The 27,759-nt window shown below is 48.3% G+C and overlaps 1 protein-coding gene, 1 long non-coding RNA gene and 1 other non-coding gene across 4 annotated transcripts in view; 2 read left to right on the top strand and 1 right to left on the bottom strand.

The window, feature by feature from the left end:
• Positions 1 to 11,617: 11,617 nt before the first annotated feature.
• Positions 11,618 to 11,690, top strand: TRNAR-CCU. Its single transcript has one exon. It is a non-coding gene; the product is annotated as a tRNA-Arg (tRNA).
• Positions 11,691 to 12,254: 564 nt separating this feature from the next.
• On the top strand, positions 12,255 to 14,575 carry FMC1 (formation of mitochondrial complex V assembly factor 1 homolog). The gene is made up of 2 exons (XM_013007570.2): positions 12,255 to 12,413; positions 14,280 to 14,575. Exons 1-2 carry the CDS (start codon positions 12,276 to 12,278, stop codon positions 14,481 to 14,483), a joined length of 342 nt encoding a protein of 113 aa, XP_012863024.1. The 5' UTR covers positions 12,255 to 12,275; the 3' UTR covers positions 14,484 to 14,575.
• A 2,949-nt stretch (positions 14,576 to 17,524) lies between these two features.
• Positions 17,525 to 27,759, bottom strand: part of LOC123521557 — a 12,656-nt gene continuing 2,421 nt past the window's right edge. The window contains exons 2-6 of one of the 2 annotated variants that reach the window (XR_006679979.1): positions 24,254 to 24,334; positions 20,408 to 20,545; positions 19,435 to 19,920; positions 19,245 to 19,337; positions 17,525 to 17,828 (exon numbers count right to left, since the gene is read on the bottom strand). This is a non-coding gene — a long non-coding RNA (uncharacterized LOC123521557). Of the gene's footprint in view, positions 17,829 to 19,244; positions 19,921 to 20,407; positions 20,546 to 24,253; positions 24,335 to 27,759 lie in introns of both variants that reach the window. The other variant, XR_006679978.1, reaches the window with a different exon arrangement.

Raw genomic sequence — 27,759 nt, 5'->3', positions numbered from 1 at the left:
AAATTGAAAATGGTCAAAAGTGAGATGAAGCGTATCAAGGTCAGTAGCCTAGATAGACATTAGTGAGCCGAAATGAACTGGTAGTAAATCAGAAAACCCCAGGCGCTTTCTAAAACTGTGCTACTGATTGTACAACTCAAACTGTGCTACTGATTGTACAACTCTTCCCGATAGGATTGAACTATTGAATTGTTGGACCTATGGATTATGTGCTGATAAACCTGTTTTTAATCAGAATAAAGCCCAGACACTAGACAGCCAGGTCAGAGCCCTGGCGGGACCACTGGTGATGGTGCACTTTGACCCCCTGGTCAAGTCGACGGGAGGAAACTGGCAGTGAAGATGACCACCTTGGAAACCCTGTGGTGCACTCTGTCCTGCAGGGTCACTGTGAGTCCAGGAGCCTCTGGAGGGCAGCAGGTGCCCCCAGGGTCAATGTGGCTTTGAGCCCCGGCTCGCCCTTTTCTCCTTTCTGGTCTCCAGGTCAGCAGGTCTCCAGTCTCTGGCCAGTGCACTCCACTTCCCTAAGTTGTTTGTCAGACCTTGGTCCAGCACCTTACGACATCCCCTCCTGAGGACAGGTTCCCTGCATATCCGGTGTCCCCTAGTGTCCCAAACAGGAACCAAAACCACACTCAACGCCAACAAGTTAATTCCAACTCACACTACGCTGCTAGTACTTCCCTCCCCAAACAGAGGACCTTTGTATGCTCATAAAAATTAAAAAGTTACAATGAGGGGAGGTACGGGGAGCTGATATACAGGAGTACAAGAAGGTAGAAAATGTTTTGAAAATGACTGGTAGCGATTGTACAACACTGCTTGCTGTGACTGAACTATTGAACAGTACGATGTCTGGAGTATATCCTAATGAAATGGTTTAGGGAAAATAAAGGCATCTTTAATGAAAGGGGTTATATTAACATTTTAAACGTTTACATAGGCCTACTGCCCCAGGTCACCTGCTGTCAGAACTGGTGTCGAGCCCTTGGGCACCGGAAGTGCCTTGAGCAGACGGCTTGTCCCGTCCTGAAATTTCTTTATCAGATCCACCCCGAGCAACCCTCAAACTCAAACTCACGGCCATCGATGCTGACTCAGTGGCTGACACAGGACAGGGAGAACGGGCCCTCTGAGCTTCTGAAATGGTGTCTTTAAAAATAGATGTCGGTTTGTTGGCATTGAAGTCACATATTGTACGATTTAATCAAGTGCATTAAGAAGAGTTGTACAAGAAACCGTTTACATGCGTAGAAAGTCTCATTTTTCTCCTGAGGAGCAGCTGGTGGTTTCCAACTGCTGACTTTGTGGTTAATTGCCAATGCACACCCACGTTCTACAGGTGGGGCGCTAGACCCAGGGCGCCCACACCCTGCCCGAGGCTGGGAGGAGTTGGAAGCCATGGTGGGCAGGCCCCTTGCTGCTGGGTAGGCATATTCTTTTGACATTTCCCTTCTTCGAGGTGGGGTGGCCTCCCTCTCTCCTCAGGGGAGACCTGTGTGGAGACGTGAGAGAAACGGGGCCTGATACCCAACCCCCAAGAAGTAGAAGCCATGTTGGAGGTGGCCAGCGCCTGGGGAAACCGGAAGGGGGTAGTTGGCCGCCCTGTGGACTGTGGGAGTCCCTGAGGGCCCTGTGGGCCTGAGGAAGGGAGCAAGAACCCCCCAACCCCACAGACCCACCGCCATAGAGTGATACCAACGCGAGTGGCTCTTCAGAACCGGAGCAGAGAGCCCATCATTCTACCGCAGAGCCGCTGGTGGTTTCAAACTGCTGACCTTTCAGGTCACCATCCAATGTGTGACTTCTATGCCACCAGGTCTCCTGGCAGCTAGCGTTGGAGTGGGTCCTTAAAGGAAGGGGTTCAGTCTGGACTTGAGCTGAGTGAAATCAATCAAAGACAAAAGGACAAACTGTGTAGGAGGCCGTGATTCTAAAGGAAAAAATGGAGATAAAGACTTTTCATACCCAAAGAAGCCCAACCTGATGGTTACCAAGGCAGAAGGGGAAGAGAGAGGTCAATAGGTGTGTTAGCTAATGGGAAGGGCTTCCACAAGAGGGCTAAGGGGAAGAGAGGCTTAGGGCGGGGAACAAGGTGCATCACCGGTGACCTGAGATGTATACTCCCACCTAATTCACAATTCCAAGTTTACCAGAGGAGAAATCCAGCCCTGAGAACATGTAAAGGCATGAGTGTCCTCCCACCCCCAGTAGAGAGGGGACCCCTGTAAGTTGTGGGGAGATGAACCTGGGACCCAGAGAGCCCAACTACAGCAGAGGCCCCGAGGGAGAGACCCCAGTGCGAAAGAGCAAGAGCTGCTTTATGATTGGGACGGGCTCCTCCCAGTTGGGAGGAGGGGGAGTCTGGGATCAGGACTCCTGACTGCCATCAGTGAAGTGTGTAGCAGGGAGAACTCACCTCCCTGCCCTGCTGTCTGGGAAGTGGGGGAGGTTAGGGAGCTAGCTGGTCTCCTCTCCAGAGCCCAGGCTGCAGGCGCAGGGAAGCAGCCGGTTAAATGACACTTGACTGGCTGAGACTTGCAGATTCCCGGAAAGAGAGCCTCTCTTTTTTATTTTTGTTTTTCATAATCCTGGTAACCAAAATCCTTAACCTGTTGTCATCTGAGACTGGAAAGCTCCCAGTTCCTTCCCAGCCCAGGTTAGCTCTATCTGCCTGGACCTCCTGACACCTGACCGGCCTGCATGCGCCTCCCGCGGGCCCAGCGACTGCCGGGCAGAGGAGAACCAGGCTGGGAGGCTCAGTGCCCTTGCCACCGGCTGCCTGGGAGCTGCCCCGTCTGAAAGAGAAACTCCAGCGCAGAGATGTTGTACAGATTCAACTTTAAAAGAAAGAAAGAAAAAAGCTTTATTGCGAGATTTAGATATCATACATTCAATCATATTAAGAAGAGCTGTGTGATCACTGTGTCAACTTTTCAACAGTTTGTTCTTTCTGGTACACGTTGTGGAGACTCCACTTTTTTTAACCAAAGGAAAAGGGTGATTTATGCAATTTCAACAAACACCATCAAAAACCCGATCTGCGAAGGAGTGGGCAAGCAACCCCTGTACATGCACTCAATGGACTACTGCACAGCCTCCAAAGCGATGACGAAAACGAGGGTTGTACAGCTCTTCTTGATGGTCTTAGACTATTGAATTGTACAGTGTGTGGATTATGTGCCAATAAAACTGTACAAAATGAATAGTTCTTAGGGGAGAAAACAATGATGAGTCTTTCAAACGCCTCATAACATGGACAAAAGTGGAGGACATTATGCTTGAAAAGGTTAGGTTTCTCTAGAGAAACAAAACCAGGGCACTTAATGATTTTATATATATATACATTGTGGGGTTAAGGGGGAGAGGGGACCCCACAAATAATCACAGGTCTGGTAGCCACAATTGTACAGCAATAATAAGTAAGGGTTATAGTAAAGTCATAGAGAGCATGAGAGTTAGAGGAGAGACTGGAATAAATGGAGTCAGACACAATTCATGTTAGCATTGCTCACCTCAGCCCCGCTTGATGGTCCTCGTGCGGGGAACTCGGCCACGAGAGCAAGAGCAGCCTCGGAACCCAAGAACCAGGGATCCTCTCTTCTTTATTGCTAACCACGCATTATACACTTTAGGGGGACATGATTACAGAATCACCCATCACAGGAAGGGGCAGTACAATAGGCATCCACGTTGTAGGACGGGGATCTATGATAGGTATAAGCGTAACAGGAAGGGGTGAGCTAGGGGTGTGCCCTTAGGAATGGGAAGGTCTAGGGGTATACATGTGACAAGATGGGCGGACCCTAGATTCATGATGGCAGCCTAACCTTGGTCATCCTTGGGCGGGTTTGACCTCTCTGGTGTCTCCTACAAGGAAACAGACAACTACTATCCTTATCAGAAGGGAGTGGGCCCTACTTGTTGTGGGATAAACAGTGGTGTCTGCTTGCTCTAGACAGCTGATAACATCTCTATTGTATTGGTCAGAGCTAATCAGAAAGCCAGCTCAAATTCAAGGGAGTGGAGGAGTGACGCATGTATACAAGGAGGTGAGGATTGTGGTGGGCCATCTTTGGGGATTCGTGACTACATAAAGCGAAATTTTTATGATTATTTACTCAGTTTAGGTATAGGAGAGAAGAGTCTGGTAGCAGTTTGGTTAAAAAAAGAAAGAAAAGAAATCCCACAATTACATAATTCTTCCCATCCCCTACCATAACAGTACAACAGGTATTGAAAACCAGTTTCCACGCAAAGGGAGTGCAACAGGGCAGAAAGGGGAGCAAAATAACCAAGTCCCCGAGAAATCCTGAAAATAGACTTCTGACTTAGGGGATAGGGTTTGGCCCCTCATCAGACTTGATCAGAAAACACACATAAGGGTCAGCAGACCTGGAACTATCATCTATTGTTTTTTTGTTTGTTTGTTGATGTTTTTCTTTCGCCCTATGTCTATCTATATAAGATAGGCAGGACGGAAAAATCCCAAGGAGAAAACACCGGGACCGGCGGATCTGAGGGGACATGGGACAAAGCCTGTTCCCCACAAATTCTCCTAATTCATCAGGGCTGGTTGAAGTCGGCGCCATCTTCCCAGGTGAAGACACGCTTTGATTTCAGGGAGAAGACCTGGAAGCAGCTTTCCCCCATGGCTTGTGCATCCTTCCTTTCCTACGTGAAGGCTTGGGAGCTGCCTGGTGGGTAAAATGAGAGACCCGTGCGTTTGCAACATCCAGGCACGCCAGCAGGCTGCCCTCCGGATTCCAGCGACAGTATGGAGTCCAGCAGCTGGAGCGGTGGACCAGGCGGTGGAAGCACACAGTCCCGAGTCTGGGAGGGTCCATCCCGGTTCGTGTGGAAGACGGTGGGAGGCATCGATGACGTTGCTTCCCCTGGGAAGGAGCATCATGGGGAAAGTACTGCGGAAGTGGGAGGACTGTCACACCTGAGGTCAGAGAGCCACGAGGAGTAGAGCTCTAGAGGAGTCAAAATTCTCACCACGAGGGCCGGCGTGCCCCACCAGGCGGGCGTTAACGGCCGGGCACCCGCTGCCGGGTACCCGCTGCTGGGCACTGCGTGGGAGGCAGCCGGCGGGGCCGGGGTCCCCGGTGCAGCGTGGCCGTGGTCCCCCGCGCAGCGTGGCCGTGGCCGTGGCCCCAGGCACCCCTCTCCGGAGCCCGACCCTTGCGCCGTGGTGGACTTGGTGCCGCTGCCCGCCGAGCGCCCCTGCCGACCACCCTCAAGGTAATAAAGACCCGCCCTTGATCTCTGTAAAAGAGGTGCTTCCGGCCGTGGCTGGGGGACACAGTGGACAAGGAAGGTTTTCCGAAGTCGAATTCCTTCCGGAGTCCCCCAAATGTGCCCGTCCCTGCTCTGCGCAGCCGTGCGCACCCACCAGGCTGCGGAGCTGAAGGGCGCGCTGAACTTCGCGACCAAGGAGTGGAAGGAACCGGCTTCCGTGGCACACACTCCTGTCTCTTGCCAGATGGTCCGCCAGGAGATGGAGGATTAGAGATGAGGTGTCAAAGGTATAAAGAACTCTCTGGCCCTGAAGACTGGGAACTTCTCGGGGTGTCCTCTGGCGCGGCGGGAGCGGGTCACATGGCCAAGATCCGAAAGGATCCGAGCACGAGGAGGCAGGAGGAAAGCTGGGCTGGGAGGCTTCGTGGGAGGAGGCCTGATCTGACCGCTTAGGCGGGTCTCTTTCAACCGCAACGCAACCTGCTCGTTGGTGATCTCTCCGGATTTGGGGCTGAGAGCACCCGGCTGCAGCGCAGGGGCCTCACGGCTGATGGACGAACGAAGGAGCGAATGCTTTCCCGCAGGCTCTGGAAACCCACAATGCTTCGGACATCCTGGGTATCCGAAGACACTGGCTGCTGCGAACATGGGGGAGCGTTGGTCCCGTATTCGCCAGCAGGGCATGCTCCGGGAGGAGGAGGGCAGGGGGAGACCGGCCCAGCCTTGGACGAGACCTCCAGCACTGCCTCCTGGCTTAGGGGCTGCTGTTTCAGCAGTACCCGCTGCAACAACGGAGATCCACAGAGGACCTTGCACAGCTCCATCCTTCCCACCTGACGGGAGCGGGTGCTGGAGGCCGGATTTCCCACGCTGTGTCTCCTGCACAAGGGGATGGGCCACTGCTTTGTCAATTCATTGTTGCAGCTGAGCCAGGACAGAATCTCCCTGGAGCTGCGCACCTGTACTGCTTTTTTGAGACGGAGAGCCTGCTGGAGGGCCACTGTGTGTCTTTGGCCAGCTTCAGAATAGCTTCGGGAGCACTGGTCCTTGTCCCTCCTGCTGCAACAACCACGAAGTGCCTTCCAGCGCCCGGTGGTTTCACGAGTCATGGACACCTGACTCCCAGAGGGCTGGGCCCCTGGACCCTGTTTCTGTGCCGCCTGCAGGACTGGCTCCTGGACTGTCCTCCAGAGAGTCCCTCATCCTCAGTCCCCAGTGCCATCACTGGGAACAGGTCGCCACCCTGCTGGGTGGCTGGGATTCATACCCACAATGCCTTCTCAGGAAGGTTAAGGAATACCGATGGATGCCCATACTCCTACCCCAAGAGCGGTAGGGCTCAGGGTAGGCTCTGTTCATGTGGTGCCAGCCCTGTCTGGGCAGCTTAGAGGCAGCCTGCAGGCACATTTCCTATAGAAAGTTCCTCATTCCCATCAGGGAGGGGCCCCTCCACAGTCTGTCACCTTCCAGTCCCTTCTTTCAGGGAGTGCTGGTTGTTAGTGTTTACCTCAGATAGTTTTACAGCTCTCAGATTATCTCTCCTTTATGTGTTTTTGTTCTCATAGAGGCTCCTGGCCCCCAAGAGTTTGAGCCCTCCCCCCACCCTCCACTGATTGCTCTGCAGCCTTGTTTAAGCCACCCACGGCTCTCTGTCTGTGCCTCTTCCCTTGGAGACATGACTAGGTGAGGAGCCATACCCTAGGGCCTGTTCCCAGGCCGCGAAGCCCCTTAGTGCTGCCCGTGTGGAGGGAAGCCAAGAGAGGAGGCCTCCCACTGTAATCTGAGCACAGTCCCCAAAAGTAGTCTGAAGCAGCAAAGCAGCCATCCAGCAGGATTCAGCCAGTGGCTCTTGCCCCTCAAGCTGCCCAGGAGAAGGATGCCAAGTGACTGAAGGACTCAGGTTCTCTGGACCAGTCTGCCCAGTCCTACCACGTGCTGAATAAGCTCATTGTCCTGCTCCTGCAGAAGAAGCCGGAGAGGGAACTCGAGGTCGGCCAGCGGAAGGAGCACTTGCAGGAGCTGGAGAGCCGTACTGATGTCCTGTTGGCATGCATCACCTGTGGGGCATGCATCACCTGTTGGCATGCATCACCTGTGGAACTTGCTCTGACTTGGGACACAGGGCAGTGTCCACATCACACCTTCTCAGCCTCCCCCTCTTGCTTCTATTGGAGCTCCTGAAGGGGTGCCTTTGGGCTCCTGCTGTAAGGTTCCAGGCTCCATGTTCATGTGTATCTCTCTGAATGCCCTGAGTCTTTGTCACTTGCCTAGGTCATGCCCTCTATCTTTGGGGGTACCAGAGAGTGCAACCAAGAAACAACCCCCAAGATGAGCCAGCATCATCTGTACTTTGACACAGTAGGGCTGGAATGGGATTAGGCAACCCCCACAAAATGGGATTTTTTTCCTTCCAAAGCTATGTATTTAAATATTTTTATAAAATAACCTTATCGCCGTCAAAGTACTCTCCGTTACACTTAATACATTTGTCAAATCTGCGATTCCACGCTAGGAAACATTTTTCAAACTCATCTGTTTGGGTGGCTGACAGTACCTCCCTTGTTTTTTTTCTTTACCTCTTCTATGCCATCAAATCGCTATCCTTTCATGTCCCTCTTCATTCAAGGAAACAAAAAGTCATACAGAGGGAGGTGAGGTGAGTCAGATGCCTTGAGAAAGAGAGGCATGCTGTTTATTGCCAAAAACTGGTGCACTGAGATGGCTGCATGAGGTGCGTTGTCGTGGTGGCAAAACCAGTCCCCTGTCTGCCATGAATCAGGCCTTTTTTGTTGCACATGGTTACGCTATCTTTTCAGAACCCCTAAATAGCTTAACAGTCTGACCTGGTGGAATAAATTCCAAATGCACTGTGAGTCGACATTTTCATCCGTTCTGGAAGTTGACGGATGTTCAAAATGAGAGGCTTGTCCTCAATCGACATTTCACCTTTTTTAAAACAAGAAAACCACGTGTATACTTGAGTTTGTCCCATAGCGCTGTCCTTGTAAGCTGTGTTTAACATCACAACAATTTCTGTGGCATTTTCCCCCAGCATGAAACAAAATTTCACAACTATATGCTGTTCTCTTAAATTGGTCATCACAAAAAATGAGGTTTGAGTCAAATAGCATTTAGAAGAAAATTCACTGTGACAAGAGAATCTTCCCAGGCGATGCCACTGGGTGCACTAACTCAGGGCCACTTGCTCAATGCTTTCCTAGTGGGAAAAATGTCTATTACAAAAGTTTCGCTCTGCTCAGCACAATTCCAGGTTTGGGGTGGTGGGGTACCCTCGCATATGCTTTATACCTCTTGAAGATGCTCAGCAATCGCTCCTGCCACCAAACTCTCATGTTCTAAATTCCCTCCAGCCTCTTAAAGGGCTCCCAGAATTCCTGGGACTGGAGCAATGACTATGTTGCCCATTTGTCTAGTGGGGGTCATGGAGCCTGTATCTATCTTCTAGCTGTGTGAGGAGTTGGAACAGTGTGATCACCTGTGGTTTTTTTAGCTCCTCTTTCTGATGTTCTATCCAGTGTCACCTGGGAATGTGTGAGGGGAGGAACCAAAGACAGGACCAACTCTAAAGTGTGATCCCATCTAGGGCTCAGGACTTTTGAATGTATATACTTTTATGGTTTAATAAGTTTTTACAGGTTAAAAAAAAAATCTCGAACAATATAGGGCAGGGTTCCTCAAACTTTTTAAACGAGGCCAGTTCACTGTCCCTCAGACCTGTTGGAGGGCCGGACTATAGTTTAAAAAAAGACTATGAAAAAAAAAAAAAAGACTATGAACAAATTCCTATGCACACTGCACATATCTTATTTTGAAGTAAAAAAAACAAACGGGGCAAAAACACCCGGCGGGCCGGATAAATGTCCTCGGTGGGCCGCATGTGGCCCGTGGGCCGTAGTTTGAGGATGCCTGATATGGGGTGTCAGGCAGCAAGGACAAGCCATCAGCTTCCAGGTGAAGGGCAGAAACTAGAATGAAGTCAGGCCAGAGGCTTGGGAAGACAACATGGCAAGTTGTGAATTTTGAAGGAAAGACTATTTTCTGTCCCTTTTCATAGAACTTGCCTTTGAGATTTCTCTGAACCATTTGGACCCTGAGAAGGGCGTGGACAGAGGAAAGGACGCATGGGGAGCACTGTTGAGGCCTTTCAGCTTCCGTGGCTGAGACAGCCGTTCTTGACCCAGCTCTCATCCTGGCCCTGTCAAGGTGACACAAAACCTTATCACACTGACCACACAGTAAACTAATAGACACCTTCGCTTTAGGGCACACTTTTACAAGTTGAAATTTGGTGGTAACCCTGCATCCTGTAGGTCCACTGGCACCATTTTCTCAACCGACTGCTCGCTTGTGTCCCTGTGTCCCATTTGGTCGTTCTCACATTTCACACTTTTCCATGATGGTGTTGCACACTTCATAGACTACAGTCTAGAGTCAACATCACTTTTCCATGCCCTGGGGAGCTCAAACAGGCCTGTGGCTGCTTGATGGTGCTTTTCACCACCAGGTGAGGGCCTGGGACCCAAACCACACAGTACCCTGTGGCTGGGACTCAACCCAAACCACCAAATGTGAATTTCTGGGCTGGGGGTGCATCCCAAAGCCTATGTAAGTTCCCTCGGGTAATTCTAAAGTGCTGATGCCGTTCTCTTCAGTGGCCCAGAGGAGAGAAGTCCTCAGGGACCGGTAGGAGCCAGGTGGGGAGCACTCCCTATGGCTCTGTGTGGAGGATCATCAGGAGGCTTCAGAAAATCTTGTTCCAGTGGGTTCCTCCTCGCCTTGCTGTGGACAATGAGGACCACACTCTAACTAGGAGCCCAGCTCTGTTCCAGGCTGGCTTTTAGCAGCAGTGACTGAGACCGAGATGAAGACCCCAGCCATCAGCATCCTTTGGAAATGAAAGCAGAGAAACGTTCTCTCAGAACATGTCCCGTTGGACAAATAAGAGTGACTTAGTCTGCAAAGGACCAAGCTGCAGTGGTTAAGAACTCCAGCTGTGGAGTCAAGAGTCCCAGGTTCTCAGGCTCCCTGCCCTCTAGACAAGTTGAGCAAAACAGGGACCAAAGTGATCTTTTAAAACATTTTTCATAAAGCTAAACATACAATTACCCAAGGACCACAACTTTCTCAGCTTTCTTAATGCAGTTCCTGATGTCGTGGTGACCCCCAACCATAAAATCATTTCCGTTGCTACTTCATCACTGTAATTTTACTGCTGCTATGAATTGGGCGACCCCTGTGAAAGGGGAACTTGACCCCCAAAGGGGTCGCGCGACCCACAGGTTGAGAACCGCTGCCCTAGGCCCTCCAAACCGCACTCTCATGTTCACATGACTATAATGTGGGGGTGATGAGCTAAGTAGGTGGGAGAGGTCGGTACAGAGAGAAGAACCCAGGGAGGAAGTGAGTCGCTATGCCCCTGCCATACAGTCTGACCACAAGGTTCCAGGGAAACGACACAGACTTCCAGACTAAACAGAAATGCCAAGGGTCACCCGGGCAATTTTAATGGAAACAGTTGTCAGGTAGAGGAACAAACATTAAGATGTGGCGGGAACAAAGTTTAAATCCCCGAACAGAGGGTGGGAGCGGAAAGAACGGTGGCTTCTGGTGACCGAGGTCAGAGTCCACTGACAGTCTGAACTTGATCTTTGGCCAGGGTATTGGGGACACCCTGTGAGTTCATGAGTGAGATCAAAACTCAGAGACGTGCCCTGTCCAAGTTACACTATTAAAGTACGGAAGCAGGAGATGAACGGACTCCTAAAATTGACTCATTTCTAACGAAGTTCTGAGCAACTAGCTCCAACCTAGCCGCCGCGCCATGCTCGCCAGGCGACCGCACTGTTCGGAAGAGGAGGTCGGCGCTCATAACACGTTCCAATCTCTGCGGAAATGCCCTCGGAAGCTCTACCGGAAACAAAGTGGCCGCTACTTAACGGCCGGCTGCCGCGAAGCGGAGTCGAGAAAGGTCGCAACACCGGAAGGAGCACGGCTGTTTCCGGTGACGATCCGAAAGAACAGGCGCTCAAAGGCGACTCTGGAAGACCCAGCCTGTGCGCCCCGCCCGGCGACGTCACTGCCCGATTTTGCCCAGGCGCACTGGCGCCGGCTACGACGTAGGCCAGCGTGCGCGTGCCCGCAGTCCCTCCCGCTAGGGTTCGACTGTCACGGGGACGATTCCGGAGCGGGAGCGCGGCTCTTCTGTTCTCTGGACTACGAATCCCGGCATGCCACGGCCAGTACTTCGGAATGGGGCGTAGTTTCCTAGGACAAGTTACGTCGGTTTTACAGTGCCAATGACGTCGTAAAGCCAAAACATTGAATACGTCGGTAGAAGGCGTCGCTCGCAGAAGCCCCAGTGGCCTAATGGATAAGGCATTGGCCTCCTAAGCCAGGGATTGTGGGTTCGAGTCCCATCTGGGGTGCTTTCCCTTTTGTTCGCGTGAAAATTACTTTTCTTCTTCCTTAAACAATTATAGTGAGATATCATGTACTTGACTAACTTTGCTAGGAGAGGTTGTAGGCGTGCTTTTACCAGCTGTTAGGCTTGGTTTGCGAGAGTCCGCACTCCCCATTTGCCCCCTATGAGCCGGAGGTGCCGCAAGGGTTAGAGAATAAACTAAGTTTAGATTTCCTTTCTAGAAAACCACCCAAATCAGCCTCCTGGGCTTATTAGACACCACACCTACCCACCCTCCTCCCCTGGCTGGGCTCGCCTTCCTCCTGGCCTGCGGTCGGTGGGCAGCGATGCCCTACGACGCGGTGACCAGGCCCGCCGCCCTTCCTCCGCCCGCCGGAGCATGCTGCTCAGGGCAGGTCGGCTTTCGTTTGCTCTCGTCTAGCTCCCTGAGGGCCGCTCGGCGCTCGGCTGCGGCGGCTCCCAGGACCAGGTAGAAGGGCGATCCACTGCTCTACTGCAGGCGGGGGAGCGCGCCCGGGTCGGCCGGTCCATCGCGCGGCCAGGGGTGGGTGGGGAGGAGCGTCGCGCTCGGGTCGCCAGCCTCGGGGAAATGGCGGCCTTGGGGTCCCCGGTGCGCACGTTGCGGGGCCTCCTGCGGGAGCTGCGCTACCTGAGCGCTGCCACTGGACGACCCTACCGTGACACCGCGGCCTACCGGTACCTGACCAAGGCCTTCCGCGCACACCGGGTACGGGCGCTCAGGGTCCCGGGCCGGCCGGAGAGCCGCGGCGGGCGGGGGGCCTGGGCGGCCTGGGGCGCGCAGTGGCGGAAGCGGGGCTGGGGGCCCGGAGCCGAGAGGCCCGCGGAGGGCGGACAGCGCCCCGACCCGACGCTGCCAGCACCCCGCCACGCTCGCCGCTCCCCGGGACAGCCCTTTTAGCGGGCACGGAAGACGGATGTGAGGCGGCCGTCTCGATGCGCTGTGGGCTGCTGGTTCTCGGTGCACTGCACACGTGAACTTGAAATGTGTCTGGTGGACGGACGCGCGAAGGTCAAACATAGGACGTTTCCTTTGTGTACGCCACACTCTGCACGCGGAGACCAGAGTAAAGTGGACGGGTTTCGATTTTCAGTCGTGGACACTGAAGCCCAACGAATACTGGCCTGTGTCAGAGCACGTTAGAGCGCAGGTAGCGCTTGGTAACTCCCAATCAGGAGGGGGCCTTCACAGGCTTCGGGAAGGAAAATTGACCTTTGATCTAAAACCAGTGAGCTGCACGCCCGGCAAGTTAGAATGCACTTTTTTTTTTTAAATCATTTTATTGGGGGCTCATGCAACTCTTATCACAGTCCGTACATATACATCAATTGTGTAAGGCACATTTATACATTCGTTACCCTCATCATCCTCAAAACATTTGCTCTCCATGTAAGCCCCCGGGCATGAGCTCCTCTTTTTGTAAAGTAGAATTGGGATCATGATAATGGGGGAAGCTGCCCCCACTGTCTTAAATCAAAACCACAACCTTGAGTCTATTCCAACTCAGAGAGTCAGCCAAACCGGGATCATTATTTTCTGGCCTCATGCCACTTCACATTACCAGCCCAGCAAACTGGGGCTTGTGTCACAGAAATTAGTGTTACCTTTTGTCGATCCCTGAAATTGGTGTTATTCTCCTAACATTAGTTCCTGAAAAAGTATGTAAAGTAGGTTTGATAATTTCATTGAATTCAGCTGAGTGATTTCATGCTTGATGTGCATATCTTAGCCCAAACATTCCAGTTCTCAGACTCCAACGTAAATGTTCAAATTAAGAAACCACAGTCAAAGGATGATGATGCTATCAGTCGTGGTGTCCAGGAAGTTACCCACACTGGGGACACATGCACAAGCCACTTGAGTTGGTCTCACATCTCCGTCCACCATCTCGGAACACAAAACTAGTCACATAAAGGACCGTCCGCTGGTTTGTGTACTCTGGACCCTCAGAGAACTGAGAGAGCAAGGTTTGCGGCCCCTGGGGCAATGGCTTTGGACCTTCTAGTTTTGTGAGGTCAGCAGAATCCAGACCTTTCGGGTGGGTAAGTGAGAGAGCAAATGAATTAAATCTTGTGAATATATGCATATTTCTATGTATAAATCTTTCAGTTCATTACTGTTGACCAAAGCTAATTTTCATTGCAAGGAAAGGCCTGTGCCACATGAGCCAGCCCTGCAGACAGCCCCACGACCTGCCTTTCTCTGATGGGGAGAAGGTTCCACATGCCCTTTGGGAACACTAACAAGCCGAGAACGCTGTCATTCCCAGTGCTTCCTTGACCAGACACTAAGCCACTCAGCTTTCCTGTCCTCATTTGTAACATAGTGAGTGTTGAATCTAGATGATCCCTTCCGGTAGTAAAAGCTGGGGGGCCCCTCTAGTCAATGAAACCTCTCTTAAAACCCGTCTCAGGCTGGCTGGGGTTCAGCATTCCTGTAGAGCACGTGTGTGTAGACATTTCCTCTGCAACCCGAGTGAGTGCTGGACCAAGACATTGTCTTCTATGGAGCTGCATCTAGGACTGTGGGGGGCTGGGCTGGGCTGGTAACGCTATCTGACCGCCATTTCTCCAGGTCACCAGCGAGAAGTTATGCAGAGCCCAGCAAGAACTCCACTTCCAAGCTGCCACCTATCTCTGCCTACTGCGCAGCGTCCGGCAGCATGTGGCCTTGCACCAGGAATTCCACGGCAAGGGGGAGCGCTCAGTGGAGGAGTTGGCTGGCTTAGTGGGTCTGCAGTTGCCCCGTCAGCCCGGAGGCAAGGGCTGGGAACCGTGAAAATGGAGAGACTGCCAGGACACTGCCCTCACCAGAATTTCATAATGCCAGCCAATGTCTATTTATCATTAAACTAAAGTTCTAAAGTTTGAGATGTTTGTGATTTTAGAATATACTGGAGACGTCAAAAAACAAACCAAGAAACTAGGAAACAAGCTTTCCCCCCGTTTTTAACAGCAGCCTCCTGGTGTAAGGGATTCAATGGTCTATACATAAAAGCCCTCAGTTCCTCCCCTGGCCATTCCTCCCTTTCCCCACGGGCAGGTGGTAAACATTACTATCAGTGTGGTCTCTCTATGTCCTTCCAGATGTCTCCTTTCTGTATTCACATGCACTTAAAAAAAATACACAAATGTGATGTCCGGGTCCTGGCGGGAACCAGGGGGGTGCTCAAGAGGGGTATGAGAAGCGCTCTGAGGACTGGAGATGAATGTGTGGGCTTAGGATGAAGGGAACTTCCCTATGGCTCTTCCAGCCGTGTCTCTAACTCCCACCAAATGACTGGGGAATGCCATGGAACTAAGGCGTAGAACGAGCAATCTCATTATAAACCCCAAAGAAAGAAAGAAAGAAAGAAAGAAACTAGACATGATTGTTAAATGCACACCCAAGTGTATAACAATGCTATCCACAGGAGTAAGAAATGGAAACAACCCAAAAGCTACTTTGTGGCGGAATGCATACATGATGGTACAGGGATTCAGTGGAACACCATGCATCCCTAAGAACAGTGATGAAGCTCAGCCACCTCCAGGACAGGCAGAGCAGGAAAACATGGTGCTCAGCAAAACTGGTCAGTCTCAAAGATGAATACTATATGAGATCACTGCTATAAAATAAATTAAAAAAAAACATTTTTACACCCAAAGTAGCAGACTTTGATGGTTAGTGGGGGGGGGGGAGCGGGGAGACACTGCTGGAGGAAGTGATGAGACTGCCATCAGTGCCTGTGTAACATGCTCTGCTAGCCATTGCCTTCCGACACCTACCCAATGACCTTCATCTCCCAGATGGCTGAGGGCAAGAAGTTGGGGAACATACTAATTTGATGACATGGTTCCAACCATCTCAGAAGCAGGGGTAATCTCACTCCCATTGAAAAGAGCCAGGAGAGGAGCAAGTCTTTTGGACCCTGAGATGCCTGCATATTGAACCTCCTTGATCCAGGAGACAGCTGTGGGTGACACCAGGGGAGTGGTAGCAGAACGAGAGCATGACACAGTCCACAGAGCAAAGCAAAGCTTTGGGCCAGGTTGGCAGGTAGAGTGAGGTGACTGGGCAATTAATGGGGTAGGTAGGTGTTGCTGAACCGTTTAGAGCTGAGCACTTTGGGTTGAGACTTTTGGTGCAGTGGCATGGTTTGGGTATTTATTGGCAACCCTAAGCAGAGCTTTTTAATATTGTTCATAGGACAGAGGCAGGAGTCCCGGTGGTGTGGGGGTGTGTGGTTATATGTTTGGCTGCAATCTGCATGGTCAGCAGTTTGAAACCACTAGCATTTCTGCAGGAGAAAGCTAGCTTTTTACTCTTATAGTTAGCAGTCTCAGAAGCCCACAGGGGGTTGGTGTGAGTCAGCCTAGACTCATGGCAGTGTTTGGTTTTGGAGCACAAGGGGGCCAGGCTGAGGATCAGAGAGGTCTTGTCTGCACAAAGTAGAAATTGGCTTGGCCTTGCACAGAATTTTAGACTCAGTTGAGCGGTAGAGTACCTTGGGAGGGAGGGCTGGAGGTATGCCTGATCTCAGCCTCATGGAAATCAGCTCGGCCGTGAGTGATGGGGATGGCGCTTCCCATCCCTCCTCTTGTGAAGTTAGAGGCCATCAGACACCACCCACTTCAGTCTGTTACAAATATTAGCTCTAGGATTGGTCCTTTCTGCCATCTGAGTACTAGCGTAAGCCATCTCAGAGGGAGGGGAAAGGAAGGAGGGAGCAGAAGAGAGAGAGAGAACAAGACTGTCTCATGACCATCAAGAAAAGCTATCGGGTGTCAATTTGAGATCCCGGTCTGGAATGGTGGAGGTAACAGACAACAGAGGTCTTGAGATAACAGAAGAGCAGCGCTGACACCATGAGGCAGAGCGTGGTGGGCAAGCTTCCAGGCCCATGGAGGCAGAGGCCCAGGTGCACATGGCTAAGAGGATGAGGGCTAGAGGGGCATGCCAAGTCAGCATGGCTGAGAAAACGGAACAAAAGGATTGCATCCTTACCATTTGTAACCTCATAGCTTTTCTAATGAATCATGAGTATTGTCTTGATTTCTCTGTGGCCATAGTAACAAATAACTGAAACCAGTAGAGACATGAGTGCTGGGGGGTGGGGAGACCATCCTTGTCAAAATGGCATAAAGGATGGAAGGAGGAGGCATGGGGACCTCTGCCTGTGGCAGCTGGGCCCCACACTATTTCTCCAGGGCTGATTGCAGGTGAATCTGAGATGCTGGCACTCTCGGGCCTGGCATGAACTGGCCCCAGCAAGTTTCAGTCTGCTGGGTGGTGGTGATGGGACATAGCTCCAGTAACCTCCTATTCGCCCTGTCAAATTGCTCTTCCTCTCACACTCTCATCTGGGCCAATGGCTGCCATGCACTTGGCCGACCATGGAAAGGGCTGGGCCTTCACACTGTGCTCTTTCCTCCTCATCCAGTCTCCAGTTCCCACATCAGTAGCTCCAGGCCTCAGATGCCTCGCCCTGGTTCAAGCATCGGTCATCTTTTGGCAGAGCTACCAACAAGTTTCTGAAACCATCCCCTGGTGTCTGATGGCTTGAGTTCACCATGTGTTCTGAGCCCCCTTCAAGGCATAGGTCAGTGGCAACTGTAGGCATGTCTTAAAATTTCTTCCCCCGTGCCACACGTCCCTCAGCTTTTAGTTTCCAAATCAACTTCCAATGTAATTTCTTCCTCACACACATTCAATAACTGGTTTTGAATGTTTGGGTCAGTAAACTCTACTTACTGGCAGGTGCATTGACTGAACAAGAGAACTATTCATGAAGTATTTCAAAGCACTCTCATATAAGATAAACATGAAAACAATAGTACTAAGAGGTCAAACACGCATTTATTTAACAGGTAGGAATGCTTAGCACGATTTCCCATTCCTTGCTCTATTTCATGTGCTTGCGTATATTGTCTGAAAATGGTTTACACTTTGGTAAGAATCAAGAAAGCGAAAAAGGATTCGGGCAGGTTGGTTTCTTCATGGTAAAAAGTAACACGGCTCTGGAGTCATACTGCCTGGCCTGAGCCCAGCTCCCGCTGAACAGCCGTGTCGTCTTGGGCAGGCTCGCTGGCCTTGGGCTTGCTCTCTCTCCTGTAGAATGGGGATTCCGACCTCCCTCGGTGGCTGTAATAAATGAGAATGACGTGTGTGTAACGTGCTGGAAGGAAGGTTTGTAGCTGTTACCTTTTTCCTTTACTCTCATTCCACTGTTCATTTTACCCTTCTCCCTTCTCTAAGCCCACAGGCTTCAAAAGTAAAGACAAGTTATTTCTTAGGGTTTAATAATTCATTCAGGCTAGTTTCAATCTGCATAGCCTATGAATAGTTACATGATCAAGAGTCAGCTGAACTTAATGTTGGAATTGATTGTAGAACACATACTGCATAAAAGGCCTATGCTGTCTATACTGGGAAGGTCCTGAAACTGGGAGTCCAGAGTTTGGGTAGTAAGGCTCTAGGCAGCCTTTCCCCTCCACCGGCTTCCCTTCACAGCAGCCCTGCTGTTAGCATTCAAATCGGTCCCTGGGGAGGACCGGCCTTCTCAGCTACTGCTTTTGCTTCCTCCTTCACAGACCTAATGAGTTCTACCCAATAAATTCTATTTTTCCCTACATTTCAAAACCATGTAAAGTGGTACTGAGATACAATAGGCATACACTAAATATGTCGAGTTTAAGAAAGCAATTCAGTGAATTTGAACACTTGTTTTAATAACTACCCCAGTGCAGTCATAAAGGTAGTTGACTTAGGAAAGAGGTGTGTATGCGCGCGCACGAACACTGGCTGCAACAGTGGGTTCAAACACAACTGAGAATGGTGCAGGTCTGGGCAGTGTTTGTTCTGTTGTACACGGGATGGCTCTGAGTCAGAGCTGACTCAGTAGTATCTAACAAAGTCATAGAGTGTTCCTATCTCCCACAAAATTTCTCTTGCGCTCAGTTGTAGTGAATAGCTCCTTCCCCACAGGTGGCCCCAGGCCAGCACTGTGGGCTGTGCTTGCTGCCACCCTAAGTTAGGCTGCTGTGTTCTGGTAGCTGACGTAAATGCAATCATACCACACAGACGGAGTCTGCTGCTCTGGCACGGCATGTGACTTGGAGATTCATGTGAGCTCTTGTGATTATTTTCTCCATTTTTCACCCACCCCCAGCCCCTGCTTCCTCAGGTGGCAACCATCACGAGCCCACCAAACCAGCCCACTGTTGGCTGAGTGGATGCCCTACGGACGGAGCGGAACTGGTCCCGAGGGTTCCCAGGTGGCAGTCCTCACGGAAAGACTGGTGGGTTCCAGCTGCGGGCCTTTTGGCTTGCAGTGCAGTGCTTTCAACTCTGCGCTATCCGGGAACCTGTTACTAACACTCGGGCACGTGCCAGACTAGTTTCTGTGTGTGCCTCCACGGTGCCTACTTTCAGGTCACTCACCCCAGGGGAACCTCGTCACTCCTACCCCATTTACTCTGGCTGTTGCCGTTTCCCTCACTCCAGTCTCCTCTTCTGTGTTTCCTTAGAAGCTGGTGTTCCTCAGCCCTAAGTCCTCACCTCACACTCACAGGATTTCCCGGGGGATCACTCCACTTCCAAGGCTTCACCGATCATAAAAGTGCTGAGAACTCCCTGCTCCACGCTGTAGACCTATTAAGAGTAAACGGAGTGGGTGCTGTATCTGACCTCTCCTGGCTTCCCTGTTGCCAGGAGGCAACATGCCTTCACCCTCCATCATTTTTCTTACTTTATTCTGACATCAGCCATTCCTCCTCCTGTGCACTCTACTTCTATATGGGTCGAGAGTTCATACAGTGGCCACACAGAACTCACAATGTTCACAATGAAGGGTTACTAGGGAAGTTAATAAGTTACCACACGTCAGGGTAGCAAACTGTAAGGACAGTTGTTGGTTCGTAGCCACACCTCTCCTTGTCAGCAGTCACGTCTCTCTGGCCTTCAGGGCCTCAGCCATGTGGTCTCAGCCCTTGATCTTTGACTCCATGGGCCAGGCGGCCAGCTGTCGTTCGCGTGACAGTCCCAGTTTCAGTGCTGCTCCTCTCACTCTATCCGGTTCCATATCACTCTCTGGTCTTGGCCTCCACGTCAGATGAGAGATCTGGAATGTGCTCTTCCAATGGTCCTGTGTTTTTTCTGTGTCTGAAAAGGCTCTTATACATGGAAGAATGGTTTTGATGGAGGTGTGGTATTTGTCTTTCAGCAGATCATACTCCTAGGGAAAATGAAGGATGATGTCTTAAATCACACCTTCTGGTAGTCTTAAAGATAGGCCCAAGGAAAGAGTGTGACATGATTCACACCCTCTACTAAGGTTAGGACTTAATTACTCCTTAATTGATTAGTACAGCAGAGAACTCCCTCCAAAGTAGGCATTGTAGCCACAGGCACAGAGTCCACAATTCTAACAGTACATCACATAAGGAACTGTGGCTAGACAGGCCATATTAATCGACTACATCTTACCTGTACATCAGTTGTACATTGCACTTCGATAACTCACTGCCGTCCAGTCTATGCTGACTCACAGAGACCCTCCCTATGGCTTCGGGGACTGTCAATCTCCACAGGAGGGGCTGGTGGGTTTCAAGTGCTGACCCCATAACCAGTGCCCCCAGACTCCTCTGGATAACACAAAGGCACCTCTGATCCAGCGCATCCAAAATGCTCCTTTCCACCTCCTCCTCCAAGTCCTCTCTCACCTGTCACTGCTGCTCCAACAGCCATCTGAACTCCCCTCATCAGCTCTTTGTGCTTCCACCTCGTTCACTGGGTTCTACCTTCTAGGAGTGGGATTTCTATGGCTACTGTCTCACACCACCTTTGTCACGGAGTTGACCCTGTAAGACAGAACAGAACTGCTTCATAGTGTTTCTAAGACTGTAATCTTCACAAAAGCAGACCGACAGATCTTTCTCCTATGGCCGGGGCAGGCACAACAATCTAAAAATTATTCAAGAGCCATAACTATATCTTTACAAATAATGAAAATCAAAAGTAATAGTATAACAATAGTATTAATGGTATCTTTACTAAAATAAGAAAAATTCACAGAAAACAACTGCTCGTATTGTTTCACTCAGTGTGAACAATGAGCATGCATTTCCTGAGAAAGCTTCTCGATGTCTGGTTTATAGTCATTTTTAATTTAAAGCATGATTCCAAGTTGGCATCGGTAATTTGGTGACTCAATTTACACTTAATGGAATTCTTGTTAGAAAACAATTGCTCACATAAATATGTAGACCCAAAGATACTGATAACACCAAGTGCAAATTTTGTCAACTCAGAATATGACTCCGGGAGATTATTCCAAGTATTGAAAATCATTGAGTCTGTCTTCTTCAAACCAACAGCCTTACATTATTTATTGTTAGACTTGATGAGGAAGCAAAAAAACAAGGAATAAATCAGATTTGCCAATAAAAGTTCAATTGATCAGATGGGGACAAAAGTCTTAATGCAACACAACATGATTTGAGACTGGGAAAATGCGGTCATGCGTGCCATCCCTCAGGGGGGTCCTTACAGACCCAGCTTGGTTCTTCTCCAATGTCTTCTCTTGGAGTTGTACCTGATTTTATTACCGGTTTTCATTCGAATCCATTGGGGAATGGGCCGATTCTGCTTGTTTCTTGGCCAGGAAGCTCTTGATCCTGAAAGTCTTATGAGACGACATGGTGAAGTCGGAGCAACACACACTCAGGATGGCAGAGAAACTGAGAGTGAGTCTGTCTTCTGTAGTTCTATTACGTCAGTCTGCTTGCGCTGTGAAATCAGACAGCATTTTTCTCTGTCCAATTCTTCATTTCGGTACTAGGACGTATAAATTTGGAACTCCATGTCTTTGCTTGTCAAGTCCAGCAACTGTATTTTAAAATGCGCCATGTCAATATCAAATGGAGAAAAATGTAATTCCTTCACATTGGCATTAAGAGGATTTGTAATAAAAGCCAGAGTTGCTTGCTTTCTCACTTCTGAATTCCTGAAATCTTTGAGGAAAAGATTCTCTCATGTCTAAAACTGCTGTCTTGAAATAATCTTTGCTAATGAGGGCATTGTTTTCTTGGTGATACTGAGACAAGTTTGGGGAATGTATTAGTCTAGGTACTTTGGAGAAACAAATCCACAGCAACTCATTTATAAGAGAGTTTTATGTAAAGAAAGTGTGCATCACGAAAACATCCCAACCCAATGCTGCCCAAGCCCACAAGTCCAACATTAACATTAACCCAACACCAGTCCACAAAGTCCTCCACCTCACACAACAGAGGCAATGATGCCGACTGCAGGAGGAAAGCTGAGTCAGTGAACGAATAAGCATCTCAGCACTAGCAGGGGTCTCCACACGGCTGCTCCAGCACCCAGGGCTGCATCGGGATAGGTCCATGTGGCTTCTCCTTGGGGATGTCTTGTAGGAAGTCCATCTTGCAAGCTGAAGCAGGAAACTGCTAAGGCAGCTGCACCCTGGTTCGACCAACACAAAGCAAGAGACCTGAGAACTCGAAAGGCGAGGCTCACCACCCATTTATCCCTCCGTCTTTCAATTAGCCCCACATGTGATTATCGGCCAGGCTGGCACAATTAACTAACTCAGGGAATGAATTAAAGTTCCACTCTCTAAATCTTCAGCGAACAGCATCTATTTCTTTTCAAAAGAAGCAACTTCCTCTAGCATTGAAAAAGCAGTATTTCCTCTGCCTTGTAATTACGATTGAGCTGATTTAGTTGTGATGTAACATCTACCATAAAGTACAATTTTTGCAACCAGAGATCTTCTGTTAATTCTGGATATTGAACACCCTTGTTGTCGAGAAATAGTTTGATTTCATTTATGCAAGATGAGAAACCCTAACATATCGCCACTGGAAAGCCGTCGAGCCCTGTTGTACTGGAAGTCTGAATACCCACTCTCCACTTCATGTAGCAACACTTTAAATTGCTGATGCTCAAGCCCCTTTGCTCTAATGATGTTGGAAATCTTAATGACTTTTTATGTCATTGACTTAATGACTATGATTTTACCAATTTCTTTGGGAAATGTTTGTTCACAAAGTGCTTCCTGGGGGAGCACACAATGGAAAGTAATCACTTCATGATTAATTTTTCCTTTTAAAAACAGACACAAAACCATTTCTCGCACCCATCATACTCTTTGCACCATTGGTTGCAATTGAAACTATTTTGTTGAGTGGGATATGACTTTTTCCCATGCATTCAAGGACGGCATTTGCTATATCCTCTCCATACATTTGACCTTTGAGTGTGAACAACCCGAAAAGTTCTTCTCGTGGGCCCTCAGGTGACCTATACAGCAGGAAAAGGGAACCTGGGCTGTGTCCTTGATGTCACGTGACTCATTGACCGCAACTATAAGGCTGAAGCTAATTTAATGTCTTCGACTTGTTGGTTGGTCAAGTTGAGGACATTTAACCATCCTATCTGCTACTGTTTTGGCAGATAACGGCATGCTTTTAATTTTATTTAAAATCTCTGCTCTGTTCTTGAAATCCTGAAAAAGTTCTTCAGATGCATTAATAAAATAACATTTTACGTATTCTCTATCTGTGAATGGCTTTCTTCTCTTAGCAATCTCCTGGCTTACTACGAAGCTTGCAAGAGTCACATTATTGGCAGTGTGTCTCCCATGATTAAGTACAGAACTTGATTTCTCAACATTTTTTTCAAGTTCTTCCACTGCTCTCTTTCTAGTGTCACCGACAGGATATTTCATGGCAAACGTGCCGTTTTTGGGCATGAAGTGTCTTTCCAAACTTGACTTTTTGTTGTGCGCCAATTTTTCTTGGCAAGTAAGACAGGCTGGAGTCCATCCGAGTGGGAGATAAGTGTGAAAGACTCAGTCCACTCCGTTTTAAAGCCGTGGTGACCATCAACGGTCTTCCTAATTTTTTTCTTCGTAGCCATGTTGAAAAGTACCTTAAACAAAATATTTTATTTAACACGTTACAAAGACACAGTATTTTAAAAGAAATAAAATGAACTAAATATTTATTCAAAATAATTATTAACAATTGAAAATATACTAGAAATAAATCTCTCCAGTAACATGTTTTATTGTTACAATTGCACATGAAATAAAATACGCTGCAGTAAATCTCAACCACCTGCGTATCTAAATATAATAAAACAAGCATTAATTTTATTTACATATTTATAATAATTGCCTGTGTAATCATTGCCAGGGTTCCATCATCAACAATACCTTTTAGCTTGTAGTCAACTTGGATGCGAAGATTAGTTTCTGGATGCACCCAGCCAAAAGAGATACTAATTGTAAGTTGTAGAAACAGTAAAGCAACACAGACCACATTTGCACAACTTACACAAACTTCATGAAAGCCAACTACTGGAGCCTCCACTGGCATCCCTACTTTCACATTTCCTGGTTACCAGTTACCTTGCCTGGTAGAGGGCGCCCTGTGCTCACTTATTACTTTGCTGGGCTGTTCTGCTTACCTTGTGCTCAACCATCCGCCCCCCTCCCCCTTCATCCTCCCTGTAAATTTATAAAACAATGTTATACTCACATCCTTCGTTCAGCTCCTTAAGCAGGATCTGCTAAAACGCAAGGTGTGGAGCTGGCTTTAGTGTCTTGGAGTTTAGCAGGGCTGAAAAACAAATGAAATCTTCATTCTCTGAATAATACCTTTTAAAAATGTAGTAAGTGAAACTTCTTTTCAGTTTCCATTTTACTCTGAGGAACATGTACATACTGAAGGAGCTGCGTGTGGCTGGAACATCGCACCTTGCGACCACTGTTCCATGATGCGCTGGTAGGTTCCCGCTGCCCTTTGAGTAGCAACTGTATGCTGTATCCACAGCACCACCAGGACTCCTATCCTAGACCAAGACCTCTTTTTAAATCTTAAAAAAATTAACACTTTTATTGACACTTAACTCACGTTATATAATCCAATGGCTTAATTAAAAAGAATTGTGCAATCACCATAATCAACTTTAGAACATTTTCTTCATTTGTGTGCTCATTATTACCTCATTATTTCCCTCCTGTATTCATATAAAATCATACCACACACAACCTTCAATCCCAGAGAAAGCAGAAATGAGAGAACAAATTCAAAATGCATCAAAAGGGAAAATAAAGGGTTGAATTGTAACCTAGCTATATCTTCATTCAAGGATGCCTAGTGGTGTAGTGGTTACATGGTTGGCAGTTCGAAACTACCAGCAGCTCCTTGGGGAAACACTGGGCTTTCTACTCCTGTAAAGTTAGTCTCCGAAACCCACAGGTGTGTGTGTGTGTGTGTCATGGAATCAGCATTGACTTGATGGCAGTGTTTGGTTTGGTTTTTGACATCTGCATTCATCTTTCCAATGTACCCCCTCCTCCAATGGCCAGGCCAATGGTCAGAGGTTTAATCCACAAGCGACTGTACTGTCAAGACCTTCTTAGTTCTCTTGAACTCCAACCTTGCTCTTCTTCAAACTGCCTGTTTCCCACTCTGCACACATCTGGCTGTGTTCTCTGCTCATTTGAGTCAAATTCTCATAGGGGCTTCCAGCATCCAGCTCATGTCAAACCTTTTCAGCCTCATCTTGGACTACACCTGCTTCTTGTTATCTGATAGCCCGTCACAGAGAATCTGTTTTTAGGAGTCATGGTCTGTCAACATTTTGATGTTCACGAGGCACAGGAAACGTAATTCCCTAAACTCTACCTCTCTTCCTTAGTTAATGCTACTCATTCTCCAAAGCTCTTTCTTGTCCTCCTTCTGCAAACATTTCTGCTAGCCGTAGGGTAGGCAGGTCAAACCCATCAGCCACTCCAAGGGAGAAAGGTGAGCCTGTCTGCTCTCGTGAAGATTTATGGTCTCAGAAATCCTTAAGGGTCATTCCTAGTTGGAAGTAAATCGATGGCAGTGGGTTTGGTTTTCCTAATGTGCAGTGCAAATGGTATAGCTCTATACTACAGGTGCCAGTTCAAAACCACCCAAAGGAAACTCATCAAGACAGGCTGGTGATTTGCTTAGGGGAAGGGCGCATCTTTAAAAATCCTACAGAAGAGCTCCACTTGGTACACAAGAGGTCATCAGGAGTCAGAACTGACTTGACAACAGCACTAAATGTTAAAGGTTTAGGTGTCTTTTTCCTTTTATTGTTAAAAAGCATGTCTTCAAAATTCTATTCGGTCCCTCTAGCTGTCCCACTGGCCTTTTTAATCAGGATTCTTCTATAGAAATTTTTAATCACAATATTCAGTAAGCACACACATTCCATTTCCTCTTGCCATTCCTGGCTCTTTTTGCTCTGTTCTTGTAGGTAGAGACCTCACATGTACCTGACCCCATCTATTATCCTGCATCCAGCAATTCAAGTTTCTACATGTACAATTCAGTGGCATTATCCATTCTCACACTGAGTTGTTACTTTCCTATAAACCAACCCACAGCCTCCTAAGGCTCCCATCTAATCTTTTCAGTTGCTGTTGTCAATGTGATCCCATACAGATACCTCTTAAATGAGCATAATGCTCAAGGCAGGCATTTAAAAAATTATTTTATTGGGGGCTCTTACAATTCCTACATCCATTGTGTTGAGCACATTTGTACACATGTTGCTATCATCCTTTTCAAAACATTTTTCTACTTGAGCCTTTGGTATCAGCTCATTTTTTTCCCTTCCTCCCCAACCCTTGATAAATTTTCATATCCTATGCCATCCGCTGTCTCCCTTCACCCATGTTTCTATTGCTCATCACCCTGGGGTGGGGGCCGGGGCTGTATGTCCAGCATGGTGGTAAGTTCCCACTGTCCTCCCCCACTGGCAGGCACCCTTTACTATTGACTATCAGAGGATATTGCTGGTGTAAAGATGATCTTGGGGTGGTTATTTCTAGGGGGTCATCTAACTGCCATTGCTCCATCAAGTCTGGATTCTATGAGAAGTTAAAATGCTGTCCCACTTCCTCTCCCTTTGAACACGACTCTGCTGTAGACTCTTTCATCAAAATGTTCAGTAATGATAGCCAGGAACCAAATAGTTCTGGGCCCATAAGCCAGAGGTCGATGAATCAGAACCAACCTCTGTTACATGTTTAGGAGCCCAGGTGGCAAAGTGGCCATCTTGGGCTTCTAATTGCAAGGTAGGCAGTTTGCAAGACACTCCACAGGAAAAAGATTAAGCTTTCTACTCCTGCACAGTTAGTCTATTCCAGGGGCAATTCTACCCTGTCCCATATGGTCAAAACTATGAATCAAAATCTACTTGATGGGAGTTTGGTTTTGAAAATGTTTATTCTTCTTCTTCCCATGGGCAGACACTAATCGTGTCTTTTGGGGGGCAAGCTTTTGAGCCTTTAGGCCAGAGGTTCCACAACTTATTAGGCATAATCCCCCTTAAAAAAAATTACCCAGTACCCCTTTAGAAATCTATTCTTTAAAAAGCGAACAAACAGGAAGATGCATGGACAACTTTGTATCTGTAGTTCTACCTGTATCCTACAGCAGATTTTGGCTCTTTACCCATAACGTAGTTTTCTCAACTCAGAATCATTAACAAATGAAAATCATGCAAGCCATCCTCAATGGTGTCTGAATGCTATTGGAGAACGTGGTGTTGTCAATGCTGTCTCAAGAAATATTAAGCGCTTGAAAATAAGATGAATCCTTATCCCTTTTTAATTTATTATTAATTTATTAATACACATCATTCCATAGTTCAATCACATGAAGCAGAATTACACCACTGCTACCACAATCCTTATCTTTCTTATAAGTATGAACTTTGGCCAAATGTTCTTGCAGTCTTGAAGGCTATATAGCTTCCTTTGATAAAACATTTTGGCAAACTGAACAAGGCATAGTTCAAATACTCAATACTATATTGTCTAAATTTTTCATAGGTTCAGTCATAGTATCTGCAAAAAGGTAAAATTTGTTCTTTTATCATAATAGGGGCATAAAATTATCAAGGGATACAACAATTTATATAAATGGAGGAAAAATGCAATTTCTCTTGCCACTGTGCTTTACTAGATACCTACACTTTATCTTGGGTAATGGTTTATAGTACA

This window comes from Echinops telfairi, unplaced genomic scaffold (genome assembly GCF_000313985.2).
Source record: "Echinops telfairi isolate 266 unplaced genomic scaffold, ASM31398v2 ScPeMD7_23;HRSCAF=83, whole genome shotgun sequence".
Lineage (NCBI taxonomy): Eukaryota > Metazoa > Chordata > Mammalia > Afrosoricida > Tenrecidae > Echinops > Echinops telfairi.
This window is presented reverse-complemented; position numbering and strand designations above follow the sequence as displayed.